The sequence below is a fragment of the Cervus canadensis genome, chromosome 11 (genome assembly GCF_019320065.1).
Source record: "Cervus canadensis isolate Bull #8, Minnesota chromosome 11, ASM1932006v1, whole genome shotgun sequence".
Classification (NCBI taxonomy): Eukaryota; Metazoa; Chordata; class Mammalia; order Artiodactyla; family Cervidae; genus Cervus; species Cervus canadensis.
The window spans coordinates 46,790,926-46,813,541 of NC_057396.1; the positions used below are offsets into that span (position 1 = coordinate 46,790,926).

The window sequence follows — 22,616 nt, forward strand, 5'->3', positions numbered from 1 at the left end:
CTTGAGCCCATGAAGAGACTATTTACCTCTGGACACTGATAGTGAAGTAGTATAAAGCTGAAGCAGTTCAGATTTTTCAGGCTTTAGTCTTAAGGATCTCTGATCCTGACAGAGAGGGTAGGACAAATAAAGCAAGACTTTAACCTTGAAATTAGCACACATTTGCAATATTACTCCTTTATTGGTGTCATAAATATCATTGAATAAGAGTATGAGCCTTTATGGCTGTGATCTTCTTTCTCGGTTACTTTCTCCTTCCTGTGACAGGTTGAAATAGGACCAAAATAGAAAGGAATCCACTGTTGCTACCATTAGGGGTGGGGAGCAGACCACCAACCTTTAACCCCATACCTAACCTTGGTGACTGGAGCCCCTAGAACTCCTGTTCTGTCTCAGAATTCCTGTCTTCTAAGGCATGTGTCCTTCTAGCCCCTAATTTGTACAGTTTAAGAATATGTTCTGGACTTCCTTTGTGGTCCAGTGGTTAAGAATCTGCCTGCCAATGCAGGAGACACAGGTTCAATCCCTGGTCTAAGAAGATTCCGCATGCCTCAGAATAACTAAGCCTGTGCCCCACAGCTACTGAAGCCTGCGCACTGCAACTGGAGAGTAGCCCCCTCTCACCACAGCTAAGGAGAGCCCACATGCAGCAACAGAGACCATGTGCAGCTAAAAATAAAATTTTTATTATTTTTTAAAACAGTGTGTTCTGAGCTATAGACCAGTAGGTATCCCTGGAAAGCACTGCCCCTTTATCACCACACCATCCCTGACCTAGCTCACTGCATCTGTTTGGCTTTCAGGGTTGAGCACGCACGCATGCATGCCAAGCATCGCGGCCACGAAGCCATGCATGCTGAAATGGTCCTCATCCTTATCGCTACCTTGGTGGTGGCCCAGCTGCTCCTGGTGCAGTGGAAACAGAGACATCCCCGCTCCTACAATGTAAGCCACTTTGCTCATTTCTTTGTTTACCAGTCATCAAGAGACTCTTCTTAAGTATTCTAGAGTCCAACCTAACCCAGGCCTCATGTAGGCAAGGAATCGATAATAATAATAAACTGTGTGTATGAATGGTGTGTGGTGAATGTGCCTTTAAGGGACAAGTGATTCAGATGGTGAAAACTGGGCTAGCCCCTGAACCTACTATCATGGCCAGAAAAGGTAGGTCCTTCATTTTAACATTGTGGGATAGATTCATGAAGGAACTGTTCATCAGGAGCTATTCAAATAGATGAGAAAGACCAAGCCTCCAGTGAATCTTTAGATTAATATTTTAAAAAGGCAATGACAGTGGGGAGGCAATGTAGCAAGTGATGAGAAGGCAGGGTCGGAGAGCAGAGAGACCTATAAAGATACTAAGAGGAAATGAGAAACAAAAATGTGAAACATACAAAACATATAGCTAAATGGCAGAAATAAATGGTTCCTTATTAGTAATTACTTGAAATGCAAGTGAATTAAATTCTCCTTTAAAAAGGCAGATTGTCAGATTGATTTAAGAAAACACATTATCCATCCATATACTGTCTGCAAGATACTCTAGATACAAAGAAATGAGATAAAAGTAAAAGGATGGAAAAATATATTTGATGCAAATGATAACCAAGAAAGAGCTGGTGGCTCTTGAATGTCAGACAAAATAGACTTTTATTTATTTATTTTTTTTTAAATTTATTTATTTATTTATTTATTTTTTCAGTGGGTTTTCATACATTGACATGAATCAGCAATAGATTTACACGTATTCCCCATCCCGATCCCCCCTCCCACCTCCCTCTCCACACGATTCCTCTGGGTCTTCCCAGTGCACCAGGCCCGAGCACTTGTCTCATGCATCCCACCTGGGCTGGTGACCTGTTTCACCATAGATAATATACATGCTGTTCTTTCGCAACATCCCACCCTCACCTTCTCCCACAGAGTTCAAAAGTCTGTTCTGTACTTCTGTGTCTCTTTTTCTGTTTTGCATATAGGGTTATCGTTACCATCTTTCTAAATTCCATATATATGTGTTAGTATGCTGTAATGTTCTTTATCTTTCTGGCTTACTTCACTCTGTATAATGGGCTCCAGTTTCATCCATCTCATTAGAACTGGTTCAAATGAATTCTTTTTAATGGCTGAGTAATATTCCATGGTGTATATGTACCACAGCTTCCTTATCCATTCATCTGCTGATGGGCATCTAGGTTGCTTCCATGTCCTGGCTATTATAAACAGTGCTGCGATGAACATTGGGGTGCATGTGTCTCTTTCAGATCTGGTTTCCTCAGTGTGTATGCCCAGAAGTGGGATTGCTGGGTCATATGGCAGTTCTATTTCCAGTTTTTTAAGAAATCTCCACACTGTTCTCCATAGCGGCTGTACTAGTTTGCATTCCCACCAACAGTGTAAGAGGGTTCCCTTTTCTCCACACCCTCTCCAGCATTTATTGCTTGTAGACTTTTGGATAGCAGCCATCCTGACTGGCGTGTAATGGTACCTCATTGTGGTTTTGATTTGCATTTCTCTGATAATGAGTGATGTTGAGCATCTGTTCATGTGTTTGTTAGCCATCTGTATGTCTTCTTTGGAGAAATGTCTGTTTAGTTCTTTGGCCCATTTTTTGATTGGGTCATTTATTTTTCTGGAATTGAGCTTCAAGAGTTGCTTGTATATTTTTGAGATTAATCCTTTGTCTGTTTCTTCATTTGCTATTATTTTCTCTCAATCTGAGGGCTGTCTTTTCACCTTACTTATAGTTTCCTTTGTTGTGCAAAAGCTTTTAAGTTTCATTAGGTCCCATTTGTTTAGTTTTGCTTTTATTTCCAATATTCTGGGAGGTGGGTCATAGAGGATCTTGCTGTGGTTTATGTCGGAGAGTGTTTTGCCTATGTTCTCCTCTAGGAGTTTTATCAAAATAGACTTTTAAATCAAAAAAGGTACACAAGATAAAGAAGGATGTTTGCTCAGATTCATGTCCATTGAGTTGGTGATGCTATCTAACAGTTTTATCCTCTGCTGCCCCCTTCTTTTGCCTTCAGTCTTTCCCAGCATCAGGGTCTTTTCCAGTGAGTCAGCTCTTTGCATTAGGTGGCCAAAATATTGGAGCTTCTGTTTCAGCATCTGTCCTTCCAGTGAATATTGAGGGTTAATTTCCTTTAAGATTGACTGGTTTGATTTCCTTGCTGTACAAGGGACTCTCAAGAGTCTTCTCCAGCACCACAATTCAAAGAAATCAATTCTTTGGCACTCAGCCTTCTTTATGGTCCAACTCTCATGTCCATACTTGACTACTGGAAAAACTATAGCTTTGACTATGCAGACTTTTGTTGGCAAAGTGATGTCTCGGCTTTTTAATACACTGTCTAGGTTTGTCATAGCTTTCCTTCCAAGGAGCAAGCATCTTTTAATTTCATGGCTGCAGTCACCATCCACAGTGATTTTGGAGCCCAAGAAAATAAAATCTGTCACTACTTCCACTTTTTTCCCATCTATTTGCTGTGATTACATATTGATAAAATGTTCACTGCAGCCAGAAGATACAACAATTACAAACATATATGCAGCCTAACAAAGGAGTCCCCAGGTAGGTGAAGCAAGAATTAACAGAATTGAAGGGAGAAACAGATGGTTCTACAGTAATAGTTGTAGAGCTCAGTACCCCACTTCTCATAATGGATAGAATAACCAGATAGAAGACTAACAGATAACAGAGGACTTGAACAACATTATAAACCAGTTAGACCTAACAGACATACACAGCACACTGTACCCAACAACAGCAGAATACATGTTCTTCTTAAGTGCACATAGCCCATTCTCCAGGATAGACCATATGTTAGGCCACAAAGTAAACCTCAGTAAATTAAAAAACATTGAAATCATAAATGTAACTACTCTGGATGAGGACATGGCAGGTAGTAAACTGAATTCTTTTACAGCTATTATCTTAAAAGTATTTAACCTTTTCAAGTATAACAACCCTTCTTTAACATAAAAAACTTGGCAAGCATCCATGTGATGATAATTATACTTTGAAAGAATACGTAAACACATATAGTAGTGTTCAGTTCAGTCGCTCAGTTGTGTCCGACTCTTTGCAACCCCATGAACTGCAGCACACCGGACCTCCCTGTCCTTCACCAACTCCTGGAGTTTACTCAGACTCATGTCCATTGAGTCGGTGATGCCATCAAACCATCTCATCCTCTGTTGTCCCCTTCTCCTCCCATTCCACTGTTTCCCCAACTATTTGCCATGAAGTGATGGGGCCAGATACCATGATCTTTGTTTTCTGAATGTTGAGCTTTAAGTCAACTTTTTCACTCTCCTCTTTTACTTTCATTGAGAGGCTCTTTAGTTCTTCTTCACTTTCTGCCATTAAGGGTGGTGTCATCTGCATATCTAAGGTTATTGATATTTCTCCTGGCAATCTTGATTCCAGCTTGTGCTTCATCCAGCCCAGCCTTTATCATGATGTACTTTGCATCTGAGTTAAATAAGCACAGTGACAAAATACAGCCTTGACGTACTCCTTTTCCTATTTGGAATCAGTCTGTTGTTCCATGTCCAGTTCTAACTGTTGCTTCCTGACCTGCATACAGATTTCTCAAGAGGCAGATCAGGTGGTCTCGTATTCCCATCTCTTTCAGGTAATAGCAATTACTAATTCAGTAAATGTCAGTAATAGCTAGCATTTATTGAATTCTTACTATGCCAGCCACTGTTCTAAGCATTTTACATATATACCCCATTTAATCCTCACAATAATCCATTGAATACTGTTGCCTCCAATTACAGATGAGGAACTGAGACAGAATGGCTAAGTAACCTGCTCCAGTGGTAAAACCATTATTTGAATCCAGACAATTTTACTCCAGAGCTTTCAATCTTAAACCCTAAATGATTCTTTTTCTCTAGTATGTGCTTTTTCAGACCTCTTATAATATGGCCAGAGATACCCATGGGGTCTGTAGCCCACAGGATGGGACCTGCTAAACTATCTCACTTAACCCTCCTAATAGCCCTTGAGGTAAGTACTGTGAACAAACTGAGGCCCAGATAGTTCAGGCATGAAGGGGAAACTAATTGATAGAGACATGATTTGAATCCAGATCTTCTGTTTCATGTTTCATAATTTTGACTGTGCCTTCTGGAAAGGATTTTCTATCCGGGGAACCAAGGGATAATCTGAAACATAGGAGGAAGAGAGACTAATTTTGCCATTGAGCTGGCATGTGTTCCAGACATTACTGGCACATTAGCCACCTCAAGTATTGTCATGTACCTCAAGTAGAGACATCTGTACCTTCAGGTCATAGTGCATGGAATGACCGCATGACAACCAAGGCTTTTTGAACTAGGCATCATCCAACAGACTAAGCCATCTGGATGGAGCTTGATTTCTAGACCCTATTTGTGCTTCACCCTGCCATGTGAGATAAGTCACTTGTTTCTCCTTGTGTGCTCACAATACCTATTCTATAAAATGGGGATTATCAGGATAGTTTAATTGAACCTAGAAACTAAGAAAACTCTTAAGTCAAATGTAGAGTGAACCTACTTCGCATTTCTGTGCTTGTATTTAGTAATAATTATATAATGTTAGCTTATCTGCAGAGATTTTTTAAAATCTCTGAAGAATTGAAGAGATTTCAATTTCATATTTCATTTCAATTTCAATATTTCACTGCATATATATACTGCAGTGTCTTTCCATATGTATTTTTTAAAAAGTAATGACATCCTTACTTAAAACAGTATCTTAAGAAAAAACCTCATGTAGAAAATAAGAGGATGCTCTGCTTGGGCTGGTAACCCTCACCCCTCCGCTTTCTCAGGAACATCTATAGGACTCGTCAGAGTGTTAGAAAACCACTAATGTGCCATTCACTAGTTAATGTAAATTAATGAGGCCAGTTGTATAAGGAAATGTACAGTCATCTCATTACTTACTGCCATGCCCTGTAAACATTATGCTGAACTATATTGGTGAGAGGACATGCTAGCATTATAGCATATTGTTCACCAAGAAACTTAAACTCATCTTTAGAAAATTGGAAGAGGAAATCTGTATGTCCTGCTTTATGCTGCTCTTATTCAATAATCATCTATATTGGTTTTGTTAAAACTTTTATTAACTTGGATACAGTGAATATTTTTACTGCTTTAAAATACTAACTTTGGAAGAAGAAAAATTCCAAGATGTATGTACACAATGGCATCTCCTGTCCTTTTTCAAGCTTATCAGAAGTTGGAGCTGTTTGCCTTGCAACAGTAAATACGCTAAGTCAGACTGTCTGACTTGATTAGCCAACGCTCCTGCTTCCTGGCCATATGACTTTATACTGCTCTGAGACTCAGTTCTTCTTATCTCTAAATTGGGGTCATAGTGTCTGCCTCATGTGTTGTGAAGATTATGTAAGTTCGCGTGGTGAAGTATTTTGTAAACTCTAAAGCTAATGTCAGGGACTTTCTTGCTCCTATTCTTAAGAGAAAAATGCTCAAGACATACAAATATCTTCAGGTACTATTTTTTGTGAAAATGGAATAGATTTTATTTTTGTTAAGGACAATTTCACATAACAGAATTCACTATTTTACCTGTTTTAAAGTGTATAATTCAGTGTCCTTTAGCACATCCACATTGTTGTGCAACCACTGTCACTATTCTAGAACATTTTTGTTGGAGAAGGCGCTGGTGACCCACTCCGGTACTCTTGCCTGGAAAATCCCATGGACGGAGGAGCCTGGTGGGCTGCAGTCCATGGGGTCACTAAGAGTCAGACACTACTGAGCGACTTCACTTTCACTTTTCACTTTCATGCATTGGAGAAGGAAATGGCAACCCACTCCATTGTGCTTGCCTGAAGAATCCCAGGGATGGGGGAACCTACTGGGCTGCCGTCTGTGGGGTCACACAGAGTCGGACACAACTGACATGATTTAGCAGCAGCAGCAGCATTTTTGTTACCCCGAAAAGAAGCTCCATACCCATTAAGCAATCACTTCCCATTTCCCCCTTCCCAGCACACCCTGGCAACCACTAAGCTGCTTTCTATGTATTTGCCTATTCTGGATATTCATATCAATAGAATTATACAATATGTGGTCTTTTGTGCCTGACTTCTTTCACTTAAAAATGTTTCCAAAGTTCATTCACACTGCAGTATCTACCAGTACTTTGTTCCTTCTGTGGTTGTATAATATTCCATTGTGTGGATATACTGCATTTTGTTTATCCATTCATTAGTTGGTGGACACTTGAGAGTTGTTTCCACCTTTGGGCTGTTTTGAATAGTGTGGCTATGAACATTCACTGTAAGTTTTTATTTGAACACCTATTTTCAGTTCTGGGATATATCCTAGAGTGGAATTGCTGAGTCATATGTAACCTTATGTTTAACTTTTTGAGGAACTGCCAAATGGTTTTCTATAGCAGCTGTGCCATTTTATATTCTAACTCACATTATATTGGGTTCCAGTTTTTCCATGTTTAACACTTTATTTTCCATTTTTTTTTTTGTATTATAGCCACATTATTTTGCATAAAAGTGGGATTTCATTGTGCTTTAATTTGTACTTCCCTAATTCTGAAAGAGATGGGAATACCAGACCACCCGACCTGCCTCTTGAGAAACCTGTATGCAGGTCAGGAAGCTACAGTTAGAACTGGACATGGAACAACAGACTGATTCCAAATAGGAAAAGGAGTACGTCAAGGCTGTATATCGTCACCCTGCTTATTTAACTTATATGCAGAGTACATCATGAGAAACGCTGGGCTGGAAAAAGCACAAACTGGAATCAAGATTGCCAGGAGAAATATCAATAACCTCAGATATGCAGATGACACACACCCTTATGGCAGAAAGTGAAGAAGTAAGGAGCCTCTTGATGAAAGAGGAGAATGAAAAAGTTGGCTTAAAGCTTAACATTCAGAAAACTAAGATCATGGCATCTGGTCTCATCACTTCATGGGAAATAGATGGGGAGACAGTAGAAACAGTGTCAGACTTTATTTTTTGGGGCTCCAAGATCACTGCGAATGGTGACTGCAGCCATGAAATTAAAAGACGCTTACTCCTTGGAAGGAAGGTTATGACCAACCTAGATAGCATATTAAAAAACAGAGACATTACTTTACTAACAAAGGTCCGTCTGGTCAAGGCCATGGTTTTTCCAGTGGTCATGTATGGATGTGAGAGTTGGACTGTGAAGAAAGCTGAGCGCCGAAAAATTGATGCTTTTGAACTGTGGTGTTGGAGAAGACTCTTGAGAGTCCCTTGGACTGCAAGGAGATCCAACCAGTCCATCCTTTCACTTGAACACTTGAACACTCAGTGGTCATTGTAGGGTTATTAATTGGCCTAATTTCATTATTGTGTGTCTCAGGGAATAGGGAGACCCAAGGAGAGGGAGGGGCTTCCCTGGTGGCTCAAAGAGTAAAGAATCTGCCTGCAATGCAGGAGACCTGGGTTCGATTCCTGGGTTGGGAAGATCCCCTGGAGAAGGAAATGGCAACCCACTCCAGTATTCTTGCGTGGAGAATTCCATAACAGAGGAGCCTGGCAGGCTCCAATTCATGGGGTTGCAAAGAGTTGGACATAACTGAGTGACTAACACTTTGACTTTATCAAGGAGAGGGAGAGAGATGGGTGGTCAGTGGAGCACTCAGAACATAGACAGTATTTGTTGATTTAAGTTTGTTATCGTATATGGGCATAGTTTGTGGTGTTCCAAAACAAATACAGTAGTGACATCAAAGATCACTGATCACCATAACAAATATAGTAATAACGATGAAATATCGTGAGAATTACCAAAATGTGACACACAGACTCACGTGAACTGAGTAAATGCTGTTAGAAAAATGGCACCAATAGACTTGTTCAATGCGATGTTTATCTTAGTTACAGCAGTGATTCAGTAAACTTTTTACAGAAATAATTTGCATAGCTGGGCCAGCATTTCTGTAGAATGAATTCCTAAAAATGGAATTGCCTGTTCAAGTGGAATTGATATTTAATTATTAATAGATCTTGTCAAGTTGCCCTTCACAAAAGTTATAGCAGTTTACAATCCCACCAACAGATGTTAAACAGTGCTATTACCCAGTGTTAAAGAGAATATAGAGAATCCTCAGTATTTTTAATCTTTGTCAAATCTAATATGGTGAAAATATCTAATTTAAAAGTCAGGTAGTTCTATAATGTTTAGAAACCAACAATCCTCTGCGTATCTCTATTCATCCTTGATATATATATGTGTGTGTGTGTGTGATATATATAAATATAAATAAATAATATAAAACATATATAAATATATATATAAAATTTTACTTTTGAACATGTATTGACGTGCTGCCATGGAAAGTGGTGATTATCTTATACCACTACGTCTATACCCATCACATACACACGTTTGAGCCTCCCAGTTTTTAGTAAATAAGTTTCCCTATTTACATTATTGTGACATGTAAATGTTATTCACAGCTGAACCATGTGGTGTGTCCAGTCACATTTCTTTCCTTGCTTAGGATTCTTTAGAATGTTTCTTACTGATTTATAAGAGCTTTTTATATATTACGAATAAGCATTTTGACATATGTGTTGCAGTCTGTTTCCCCAGATTGCTCTGATTTTATTTTTAGGATTGGTACTTTATAGATTAGATTTTTGAACCATCCTGTGGACTGAGGATTCTATTCCTTGCTGTTCTATTTGGATATCCCATCTTGTTATTCCTTGTTTTCCATCCTGGGGCATCTAAAGTTCTTCTCCCTGCTTAAACAGATTTTAGGTACTTGCTATAGCTATGAGTTTACAGTTCAAACTGTGGTGATTAATAATGGTTAAAACTGATACAACATTGTAGAGCAACTATACTCCAGAAAAAAAAAAAATTAAAAAATGGTCTTGCTACTCAGATCTATGTGAAAAGTAAATTTTATTGTTATTTCAAAAAAAAAACCCGCCAAAATACACATATTAAACACATTAAATTGTCTGTGGAGTAAGGAATGGGAATAAACAAGAATCAAAACAACTCCTTTGAGAATGTTGTATAAAGGAGAAGCTCTCGGATTGTTGTTGAGTAGTAGAAACATGAGCTGTTTGAGATTAGCTGTCAGAGCTTCACAGAAAATGCTTCTCAGGGCATGTCAAGAAATGATGGAATTAATTGATAAGGCTCTGTTTCTCTCCAACTGAATGAAATTTTCTATTCTTTACTAGTGCTGGTTGGTGGCCAGCTTCCATTGGGCACCCGTGACCACTAAGTAGAAAAACATGAGCTCTGTTCTCCTAGACCATGTTTCTCAATAGGGAGCATATTAACATTTTGGCCAGATGATTCTTTATTTTTTCCGGGGGCTATGAGGTGCATTGTAGGATGTTTAGCACCAGCCCTGATTTCTACCTACAATCTCCTCCCTCTGATTGTGACAACCAAAACTATCTCCAGACATTGTCAGGTGTCCCCTGGGGAGAAAATTCATCCATAATGAGAAACACTGTCCTAGACTCTGGAACCTAGCACTGATGTTGCCAGCCACGAGGTTGATTATGAGCAAGTATGCCAATCTACTGGTTTCACTGTGAAGATTATCAAACTTCTTTCTGTAATTTAGGAATTCAAAGAAAAGAAATTTTAGATTAAAAGAAGAGTCTAAATTAACTGCTCTTGGGAGCAGGCAATCCTACTGTTTTCTGTATTTAAATTTCAGGTACTTTTTTTTTCAGTAGCAGCAACTGTAATAATACCTTACAGTGCTTTATAGTTTTGAATTTGCTGATTAAAAACAAAATACTTTTCTCATCTGTTATTGCTTTGGAACCTCACAACAAATAGCTCTATAAGATAGGATAGGGGTTTGTCTCCATTTTTCAGATTAGGAAACCGAAGTGCAAAATCCAGATGTGATTTGCCAGGGGCAGTGACCATCATATTGGAGAGCTGGATGTAAAGTCTGGTTCTTGGTTAAGTGCTCTTTCCATAGAGTACTCAACCATTTTTTGAGATTTCCAAAAGTTTCAAGAGATTGTTGACAGTTCTGCCATAGTCATTTCTGGTTTTAACCCCCTCCCCCCCACCCTGAGTTTTCCTTTAATGACTTTTGCCCGTGTCCTCTTCTTGGATTTCAGTATTTTCACAACCATCCCCACTTTGGTCTGTGTTGTTTATGCCTCTTCAGGGTTCCCCCTAACTTGGTGACCAGTGCTGGGAGGCAGGACTCGGGAGACAGAAGATCTGGGTTGGAAGCCTAGCCCAGGACTTGATGTTTGGTGTCCCTGTAACTCAGTTTTCATCATCTATTCAGAGTCTAATCTTACTTGCTCCTTACCTCCCTCAGGGATGTTAGGGGAAGGAGTAAGCCTATGCCTGGAAAAGTATCTATCCTATTTTTAAAAGATCTCCAAGGAGAAGCTTTCATCATCCGTGTATGTTACCAAATATAGTATCTTTTCAAACTCCTGTCTCCTGAACTGCTATTCCCTCCTGTAATGGATGAGTGGCAGAATCTCATACCTGGAAATCTTTAAAGTACTATAGATTTTTCTCAGACTGAGACAATAAGAGGGTCACTAGAATGTGGCTAGAGAATGCTGACTAAGATGGTAAAGGGTTGTAATCCACTTTCTGTGAGAAAAACTTTTCTCCTCGGAATATAATTAAAAACTCCTAAGTGTGATCAGCCTTCTCTGAGCCTTGCTTACCTCTTTAGGCTCATTTCTCACACCTCCCTCAGGTACCTGTGTACTCTCTCAAGGATACCTTGTTCCCGCATCATGATGCCTTTCTCCATCTGCACCTGTTGGACCACCCAGGACAGAGATAATTCCGCCACGTTGGGTGGGGCACTTCTGCTCTGCTTTCTTGGCCACCAGGACCTACTCCATTATAGCACTTATTATACTACATTATTGCTGTTTCTTCTCAGTAGACTTCTCCTTGAGAAGCTTTTGTTTATCAACTCTGAATTCCCCAGTCCTTAGCCTGGTGTCCAGTAAATGCCCAGCAAGTGTTTGTTAAATGACTGCTTGAGTGACTTTTACCTGAAGAGGAGAAGACTTGAGGGAAAAAGACATAATTTTGGGTATTAGGAGAGTAGGCATAAGAAATAGGGAGTAAATATACTCTGCACTTCTCTGAGGGACAAGAATTTGACCCAGAGGCAGAAGGTAGACAAAAGGCAGGTTTTTTCAGGTCAGCAATAGGAAAGAACATAGCACATCTTTTATCACTGGAATATCTGTTTCTTATGATAGGTTGACCATTTTCCAGGGGTGTGGTAGGAGGTAATTGCCAACCAAGTTTTTGCCCTTTGGAATATTCTAGCAATGTGTGAGGTGTTACCAGGTCACAGAAACCATGCTGACTGTATCTGCTGGGCTTCTGGATGATCTTCAGATAATAGCCATGCCTTCCTTTAGTTTTGTCCAGGCCTGTTATCCCAGCATCTTCAGCTGTTTGTTATGTGATTTGGTTTCCAGACCCTTTGTAGTCCTGGCTACTCTGTTATGGTCATGTTTATTCATCAATGTTCTTTGTATATTGTGGACCTAAAACCAGATCTCAGGGCCAAAGGATGCTTTGACAGAGCAGAGAGCGGTAGAGCTACTTGCTCCTTCATTCAGGGTTTATTCTTAGTTAAGTAGCATAGTGTTGCCTTGGCTTTTTGATAATGACCCTCTTGGCATATATTCCCTGGCAATTTGTAGTCAGGTGAAACCCCTGGATCTCTTTCATGTGAGCAGCTCCTTCCCTATCCAATACTTGGGTAGTTGGTGAAGTTTCAGCCTGAAGTTTTGGTTCTTCATTTCAGCTTATCAGATCACAGAATGGTAGAGCTAGAAGAACTGTAGGAATGAGCTTCATTCATTTTGGATCTTGTTTCTGCTTTCCATGTTCACTGCCTTGCTCCTCTCTCCTTTCTCCCAAGCTTTGTGCTGCTCACAGTTTGATAAGCAGATCCTTTGTATTTTCATATGAATCATTCATGACAGTATTGATCAGAGCTGTGGAGCATATCCCAGACCTTCTTCCGGTTGACCTCTGTCCATTTATTCTGTCCATTTTTTTTTCCAAGCTGTGAGTCTCTTACTTTGTTGTGCTATCTGGACTTGTTGTTTTCATTTCATCTTTGGTATTCCTCTGCAGTCAAGCATAGTAGGTGATCTCTGTCCCCACAACATAGGAAAAGAAGTGAAGGGAATACTGAAAGTCAGAAGTGCCTCTGGCAAGGGATCTAGTGTCCAGAGAAGGATGTAGTCTGGCAGCTCTTTTTTGTCTTCATGAATTACGGTTTCTGAGATGAAAGAAATCTAAACAAAGCCCATTTAAATAAGGGCTTGGTAACTCTTACTGTAGCATATAACAGCATCATGTTAACTGTGTAGTCTTGTGGAGAGGTAAGTGGGATGTTGCTATTCTTACCTTCCAGATCAGCAAAGCTGGGATTGTCCCTTGGCAAATGTTTGCTGAAAGAATCAGTCAGTCAGTTTCAGGCTGGTCTTCACTTCAGCTTCGTATTTGCAGATTCAGGGAAAGAGGATGAATGGCTTTCGCACACACATGTGCACTTGCATACACACACACACACATGCACAAACACCATAATGAAACCTCCTTCAGAACCAGCTTTGCTTGTGGCTTCCCTTGTGACTCAGCTGGTAAAGAATCCGCCTGCAATGTGGGAGAGCTGGATTTGATCCCTGGGCTGGGAAGATCCCCTGGTGAAGGGAAAGGCTACCCACTCCAGTATTCTGGCCTGGAGAATTCCATGGACTATACAGTAGCAAAGAGTAGCAAAGAGTCAGACACGACTGAGCAACTTTCACTTTCACTTTTCAGAACCAGCCAGAGCGCTGCCATTTCTGGCCAGTCTCCCCTTGACAGCTTCTGCCAGCACTGCTGCATCTCTCCTCTGAACTCCCATATCAGTGCTTGATGCTTTGCATGACTGCCCAGTTCATGCATTTATGTCTCATTACCCCAGATTCTGGAGGAGAGGTTAGAGCCATGGTCCCCCCTTGTTTCATCTTTTCATAGCATCAGGTATAAGCATTTGGTTAAACAAACTGTTGAACCAGAGTGTTGCCACCAGATGGCACCAGAGTCCCTGCCATTAGTCTTGAGAATTTTAAGTAACTTTCAGCCATTTATTGCCAAGCTAGCCATTAAAAATGCCTTCAACTTAATTTATTAAGCAGAATGCCAGTAGATACTACAGTAGACACAAATAAATTAACCAGGCAGAATTGTTACTTACCATTTTCCCCATGGTAGACTGTTGTATTCACCCAGCCCCTCTGCCTGCCCCTTGTCAGGCACTGGGCTCTCACCCCAGCAGCTGCTTTCAAGGCCCTGAACAAGATCTGGCTTTCAGACTTCCCTGGTAGAGAGTGTCTTGATACCTCACCACTTTTAATATGTGGATGATTTTCATTACCTCTTTGCAATCTTTGCTCCTTTATATATGTGACTTTGTGAGTCTTCAATCATGTGAAGCCCTAGTAAGAGTTCTCATTTATTTAAGCAACTGTGCTCACTGTGCAGCTGTGCTTATGGTTTTATACGCATTGTTGCCGTTGAAATATTTTTGTTTTTAGTCACTCAGTCATGTCTGACTCTGTAACTTGGTGGATTCTGCAACTTCCAAACTCCTCTACCTATGGGATTTTCCAGGCAAGAATACTGGAGTGGGTTTCTATTTCCTTCTCCAGGGGGTCTTCCCGACCCAGGAATTGAACCCATGCCTTCTGCATTGCAGGCTGATTCTTTACCATTGAGCCACCTGGAAAGCTGCCATTGAAATAAAAGAGCTATCATATTGAATCCTTACATTATATTTATTACATTACTTGTATTGAATTCTTGCCTTGTTGGGTACTGTTCTGAAAGTTTTCCATTCATTAACACATAATCTGTATAGCCTAATGGAGTAGATACTGTTAACCTCATTTATACTTCAAAAAACTGAGGCTATCAGAGCTGAGTGACTTCAGTAAGTAGCTATATTGGGATTCATATCTAGATATCTTTAATTCTAAAGTCGCTAGTCATTTCACTGTATCATTCTACTGTATCCATTTGATCTTTAATGATTTCTTCTTCTTTAGAAAGGGTCTAAAGTTTTATTGAGTCATTAAATAAGGGTTTGAGCTATGTTATTCTCCTGCTGCTAGACTGTTAGCTCCTTGAGGACAGGAACTAGAAGTCATGTTTATTTCTCTTCCCATTAAATGCACAGTAAACACTTGATGGATGAGTGAGAATGAACACTGCCTTCACTCTCCCAGGGAGTCTGAGATACCAGGCTCAGATAAGGTCTAACAGAACCTTAGTGTGCTAGAACTTAAAGGGCTTTGAAAATCAAGTCAAACCTTCCTTGCGGTGACCCAATGATTTGGAGGCAGATCAGAACTAGAATCCAGATTTACTGGGCTTCTACTGGGACATCTGTTTTGAAGAACCTAAAATGAACGTGAAAGTCGCTCAGTCATGTCCAACTCTTTGCGACCCTGTGGACTGTGGCTTGCCAGGCTCCTCTGATCATGGAATTCTCCAGGCAAGCATACTGGCGTGGGTTGCCATTTCCTTCTCCAGGGTATCTTCCTGACCCAGGAATCAAACACAGGTCTCCTGCATTACAGGCAGATTCTTTATCAACTGAGCTACGAGGGAAGCCCAGACTTACTCCCCATCAGAACATGCTATTTATTGGTGATGGGGAGTGAGAAAGAGGCTGTGAGGGCAGGCTTGTTGTTTTTATGTAAAAAGCCAAGTTTTTGGAAAAGCTGGAAGTAGACAAGAATTCCTGTTCTTTCTCAAAACATATGTGACTGGACCACATGATTGAATTCTTCTCAAGTCTCTGGGCCTACTGCTTTATAAACACCCCCATGAGCCTGTCAAAGCAAATGATGTGAAGGCTGAAAACCATGCAGCCCTTCTTTCCACACCCACCTTCATTTACCCTCTTTTAGTGTCATGATTCTAGTTGCCTTATCCCCTAGTTTAAATAATCTGCAGTTGTTTGTTGTGATGCACTTTTCTGGTCTCCTCCATGTATCTCCTAGAATGTCACATGGAGCATTATTTGGGTAGCCATTTGTTAGTACGTCCTGGTGCCTCCACACTTTTTTTGTAAGGCCAGAATTTTTTTTTTCATCTAACTTTTATTTTTTAATAACTTTTTATTTAGTATTGAAATATAGCCCATTAAAAATGTGTGATAGTTTCAGGTGGACAGCAGACGGACTCAGCCATAAATATACTATGTGTTCATTGTCCCCCAAACTCCCCTCCCTTCCAGGCTGCCACATAACACTGAGCAGCGTTCCATGTACTACACAGTAGGTCCTTCTTGGTTATCCATTTTAAGCATAGCAGCGTGTACATGTCCATCCCAAACTCCTTAATTATCCTTTTCCCCTATCCTGCCTTCCTTATAAGGCCAGGATATTTTAGAATGCTTCATTCAGGGAGTCAACTGCAGGTTCCTGTACAGTGGAACTGGTACTGGGGCAGCACTGTTCACTGACCAGTGGGCAGACAGCACTAGGAGCTCTAAGGCAAAGTGGCTGATCACCGTTCTCTTCCTCAGTCTGTCTCTTTTCAAATATATAAAATAACACTAAAAAGCTAAGGCTTTTTCTTGCCACAGAGCAGTCTATAAAAGAGTAGTAGCTAAACACTAAAAAGATGCTTTAAGCTGCACTATCCAGTCTGATGTAGCAGTGGAACTCCTGAAATGTGACTGGTCTCTTTTGAGATATATTATAAATATAAAACATCGGATTTTAAAACCTTATTACAAAAAAAGAGTAAAATGTTTCATGGGTAGATTATATTGAGTACGTGTCAAAAGGGTAATATTTTAGATGTATTGGGTTAAATAAAACATATTATTAAAATTAAGATAATCTGCGTCTCTTTACTTTTTTAAAGCATAGCTATTATAAAACTTAAAATTACACATATGACTCATGTTATATTTGGACTAGGCAGCACTGGTCTAGAAATCCTCAAGAGTAAATATTTTCTCAAAAGTTTTCTCTTCTGTGGAACTTTAGGATGCTAGCTACTATTTTCCTCTCTATAGCCACCCTCCCTTTTAAAAAAATACATTCTTTGATTTCACTTAATACCAGGAAGAAAGCCTCTAAGTGCCAATTATCTTTTTTATACCTGCTACTCACCTGAGAAGAGTGCCATCTAGTGACAGTTGGGTGGTTGGGGAAGGAGTTAGAAGACTTGGGGAAGCAGAAGACTGGTGTTGGTCCCAACTTCTGACTTAGAATCGTTTTATACATTTGGAACGCCTTAGCTAACAAGTTCAAGGTGGAAGGACGGAAAGTAAAATAGATACTCTTATCATAGAAATGTGCTTCCCTCTTAAGGTTCTAGTCTTACTTTCCCCTCATTTATCTAAATTCATTGAGGATCTATCATGGGCCAGAGTATGGCCTTGTCACTGCTCTTAAGGAGCTTACAGTAAGGTAGAGAATGAATTCGAACCTAGCCTCATACTCTAGATAAGCCCTGTAATGATGGTAGAAAGAAAAATGCTTTTGGAGCATTGGGAAGTCATGACTTATTCTGCCTAGCAACGAGACTGAAGGCTTCATGTGTCTCTCATGTGATACTCTCAGGCTGAAAGGCAGGTGGGAAGGATGTTTTAGAGCAGGATACCTTGACTGCAGTCATGGGGAGTGGTAGAAGATGATCCTGAAACAGTAGTTTGGAGCTCCATGGTGGGAGGGAGATATGACTGCTTAAGGATGTTGGGTCTAAGGATGTCAGATCTTATCTATAGAAAGGGAACCTCAGAGAGTTCTGAGCAGTAGAGTGACGTGTTCATGACTAACTGTGCTCCTGGGAAGAATAGGCTGGAGCAGAGACATTGAATTCAGGGAGACTTAATAAAGAGGTAATGGTCAGCCAGGTAAGAGACAGCAAGGACTCAAATGGAAAGGAAAGAGTAGGTACAATGAACAGGTTGGGTGGGGAAAAGGTTGGTGTCAAGCATGGTCCCAGAGTTTCAAACTTGGGTCACTAGGAGGTGCTTTTATCCAAAACTGGAAGCACAGAGAGGATCAGGCTAAAAGGGAACACAAAAGATATGCTCTGGATTTGTGGATGGAGCTGCAGAGGGAGCTGGCTAGAGCTGAAGTGCTTATGTTTGTGTTTCAGATGGTGACCCTCTTTCAGATGTGGGTTGTTCCCCTCTATTTCACAGTGAAGCTGCACTGGTGGAGGTTTCTCGTGATCTGGATCTTGTTCTCCGCTGTCACAGCCTTTGTCACCTTCCGAGCCACCCGAAAACCACTAGTCCAGACAACCCCAAGGTGAGAATTTAGCCAGTGGGTAGTGGGAAGGAGCCAAGTTTCCTGAAACTAATGGGTTGGGATGCATGGGAGGTGGGTGGGCTTAAACTGAAAAAAAAAATTGCAGTTTTTATCTGCCGAGATTACTTGGCACACAGCCCTGCCAAAACAAGCTGATTGGGAGACCTCCTGCCCCGTTCACAGAATAAAACCCCCCAGATATTTCCCTATAACTTACCTTAACGGCTTATTTACATCAAGGTCTGTTTATATTAAAAGCTAACAATATAAGTAAGCAAATCCTGGTCCTCATGGTCTCGTTTTAAGTGTTGTTTTCTTCTGTGAACTCTTCTCTGATCTCTGAGTAGATTTTTTGTTACATTCTCTTCCTAGTGCCCTGTAGCTTTCCTTCATAGAACTTATCACAGTTTATGACTAAATATTATTTTAAGCGTCTGTCTCCCCCACTAAACTAACTGTGAGATCAGGAACCACATCCATGTTGTTTGTCACTGTATATTCAGGCTCTGCCAAAGGGCCTGGCACATAGTAGCCTACTCTGAATTTTTGTTGAATGAATGAATCTCAGCACATTTAAACTGGAGAATTATAACAAACAATACTTCCATCTTTGGTCATAAAGCAGCCCCTTCCTGTATAATTCTTTGTGTTTCCAAATGCATTTCTCATCTGATCCTCCCAACCAGCTTGTGAGGTCATTTATATCTATGCTTGACAGAAAAAAAAAGAGAGATTTTCTGGTTCATTCATTCAACAAGCACCTGCTCTGTGTCAGGCCCTGTGCTGAGTGCTGGGGATACAGAGCTGAATAAGACATGGTCCCTGCCCTCAAGGAGTACTCGTTTTAATGGAGGAGATGGACAAGAAAGCAGCTGTTTCAGTGCAGTTGGTAAGTGCTGTGAGACACGTGTGCAGGTCCAGGAGAGCCTAGCAGAGGAACTGGCCAGTCTCAGAGTTGTGACTACCTGATCCAGAGACCTCCAACTTGAAACTTACTCTTTTCCCCATGCTTCTTTTGTTCTGCTTTACTGCCAGCCTTTTCTTGGCCTTTTAAGTTTTATTCTACAAAGTAAAGTTTACCTACAAGGTGAAGTCAGTGATCAGAAGCGCCTGTCTGGCTATGGTAGTTTGTTGTTATGGAGAAGGAAATGGCAACCCACTCCAGTACTCTTGCCTGGAAAATCCCATGGACGGAGGAGCCTGGTAGGCTACAGTCCATGGGGTTGCTAAGAGTCGGACACGACTGAGTGACTTCACTTTCACTTTTCACTTTCATGCATTGGAGAAGGAAATGGCAACCCACTCCAGTATTCTTGCCAGGGCCGGAGGAGCCTGGTGGGCTGCCGTCTATGGGGTCACACGGAGTTGGACATGACTGAAGTGACTTAGCAGCCGCAGCAGTTTGTTGTTGTTTAGTTGCTAAGTCGTGTCTGACTCTTTTGTGAGCTCATGCCTTCAGCCCGCCAGGCTCCTCTGTCCATGGGATTTCCCAGTCAAGAATACTGGAATGGGTTTCAATTTCCTTCTCCTAGGGTTCTTCCCTACACAGGGGTCAAACCTGCATCTCCTGCTTGGCAGGCAGGTTCTTTACCACTGAGCCACCTGGAAAGTCTCCTACATTAAAAGCCATCATAAAATATACAGGCTCTGGAGCCAGATGGATGTGGATTGGAAACCCCCAGCCCTGCCATTTGTTAATTATATGACCCATATGACTGCATGTTTCTCAGCCTTGAATTCTTTATCCCTAAAAAATGTGATGATAATTGCTATCTCATATAGGGTGATATGAAGAAAGAATGTAATAAAGCATGTTAAACATCATCAGGTAATTTAAATATCTTAGCTAAATGACTGAAAATATGTTTATAACATGAGAGGTTTTCAGTGATGATTAACAACTAGCATTCAGTAATGCTTTACAGTTTCAAAGCACTTTCATAAACATCCAGATTTATTTATGCAGCATTTATTGAGCATGTATTTTATACACTAGGAAATGAGCTGTGTACAATCCAGTGAGAAAGGTAGTAAGGGGTTCCTGTGTTAGGACTTAATAAACTTGTCTCAAGTTAATATGACTTATCTGGGGTTACCCAGCTACTAAACCTCACTTCATCCAGCTTCCTCCTAAAATGCTGTATCCTTTCTGCTGTGTCTTACTCCCAGCTGATCATTGCAAACTCTGGATGGTGGAGCTTCTGTGGTCTTTGAAGGTGGACACTGCAAGGTGTTTGGGTCCCTTTGCTAACCTGAGAAGTCATTACACCCTTGCTTAGCCGCAGCAGGGAGGCCCAAGCAGGGAGGGACCTTGAGCATCTTCCCTGAGGCCCAGCAGAGTGATAGTAACCTCGTTGGCTCTCAAGAGCCAGACAGACTTGCTGAGTTGCTCTTAAGCTCTCCTTGCCGGTAGAACAGTAGCCCGTGATATAAGGTACCTATGTCCACAGCATTTAAAAGGCTCTGGTACATTCTGGGAACTGTCTTTCCTCTCCGAACCTACTTGCAGTCAACCAACAGATTCCATACTTCTTTTCATTGGATCCTAGGGAGCATGGCCCCTCTTTCAGGAGAATCTCACACCCCCATCCAACCCCCACTCCCCAACCCACACCACCATCTCACACACACACACACATATCCAAATAAAGGTATTCTTTGAGTGCCTCCTTCCTTATCCCTTCTCCTCCAAGGGGGAAAAAAATTCAGAAGCAAACTCATTAGACATCATTCATTTTGTTATTGTTCTATGGGTTAGAACAAAGCAGTATTCAGATTAACCATGCTCAGTTACAAAAGCCTGTAGCTAATTCTACCTCTTATTCATCTCTCCTTGAATCCTCTTTCCTGACAAGAATAACTGTTTCCTTCTGAGCATAGCTGTAGTTACTGGTTTTCACTTCCTTATCCAGCTGACCTAAATTTGAGATGACATAGTTGTCTGAGGTTAGGCAGGCATTCTTTGTTTGATGTTGAAACCTCCTTTTAAAAAAAAAATAATTGAAGGATAATTGCTTTACAGAATTTTATTTTCTGTCAAACATCAACATGAATCAGCCATAGGTGTACATATATCCCCTCTGTTTGGAACCTCCCTCCCCATCTCCCTCCCATCCCACCCCTCTAGGTTGATACAGAGCCCCTGTTTGGGTTTTCTGAGACATGCAGCAAATTCCCGTTGGCTGTCTGTTTTACATATGTTGAAACCTCCCTTTAATGCTCCCTTTTCTTCCCTTGGTGTGAGACCGGGAAAGTACAAATACAAAATACCTCCCTGGTATGTGGAGGTGTTTTGCAATTGAGGGGGAGTGATCAGCCATGTATAGTAACTGCAGTTGCTCAATATAAGTCCTAAGCAAAGAGCCTGATGTCCCCATTGATGTGAGAGAGAGGACTTCTGGTGATCCAGAGGCTCCTAGGCCATGTTTCTGTGTCTGCATTACTGACTTTCTCCCCTTTCTCCAGGTTGGTGTATAAGTGGTTCCTGCTGGTCTATAAGATCAGCTACGCCACTGGCATCGCTGGCTACATGGCTGTTATGTTTACCCTCTTTGGTCTTAACTTGTTATTCAAGTGAGTACCCTTTGCTTTTGTTTTTGCTAGTGTTTGGGGAGAAGGAACTGGTGAGATGTACCTTTGTTCCTGGGTACATCCTGAGTATTAGCAAGAGGAATATGGCACTTAGGATAGGTGACTTGGGCTGTGGAGGATGGGAGGATGGGTGACCCCTCTCTGATTTTGTGCTGGCAAAGAGAAAGGAATGTCTTGATAATACAGAATTAAGAGTCTCAAATCATTGGTTTTGCTTTCTAAGAATTTATATTTTAATGGAAAACTATAATAACAAAAATAAGCATAGGAATGATTATAGCCAGTTACCCGTAACTCCATCACCCCAACAGAACCATTTTCCTTTTCCATGTGTGTGTTGTTTCTTACAACATCCACTCTACCTTAGTGGTCTTATGTTCAAGGAGAGTAGAAGTTGGCAAACTATGTCCTATGGGCCAAATTGACCTGCCTTCAATTTTTATAAAATAAAACATTTCTCCCGAAACACTCACTTGTTTACACATTGCCTGTGGCTGTTTTTGCAATAAAACAGCAGAGTTGAATAATTGTGGCAGAAACTTTTAGGGCGATAAACCTAAAATACTTACAATCTGGACCTTTACAGACAAAGTTTGCTGACCCCAGGCTAGACAGTTGAACTCATGGAACAGTTGGTTACACCTGGCAGCAGATCCACCTAGAACGATACAAGACTGGAAATAGCAA

The 22,616-nt window shown here is 40.9% G+C and overlaps 1 protein-coding gene across 3 annotated transcripts in view; it reads left to right on the plus strand.

The window, feature by feature from the left end:
• Positions 1-22,616, plus strand: part of RNF121 (ring finger protein 121) — a 77,019-nt gene that overhangs the window by 36,412 nt on the left and 17,991 nt on the right. For all 3 annotated transcript variants that reach the window (XM_043481237.1, XM_043481238.1, XM_043481239.1), the window contains 3 exons: positions 804-945; positions 18,184-18,338; positions 21,804-21,911. In XM_043481237.1, the coding sequence (XP_043337172.1) occupies positions 804-945; positions 18,184-18,338; positions 21,804-21,911 (405 nt within the window). The remainder of the gene's footprint in view (positions 1-803; positions 946-18,183; positions 18,339-21,803; positions 21,912-22,616) is intronic.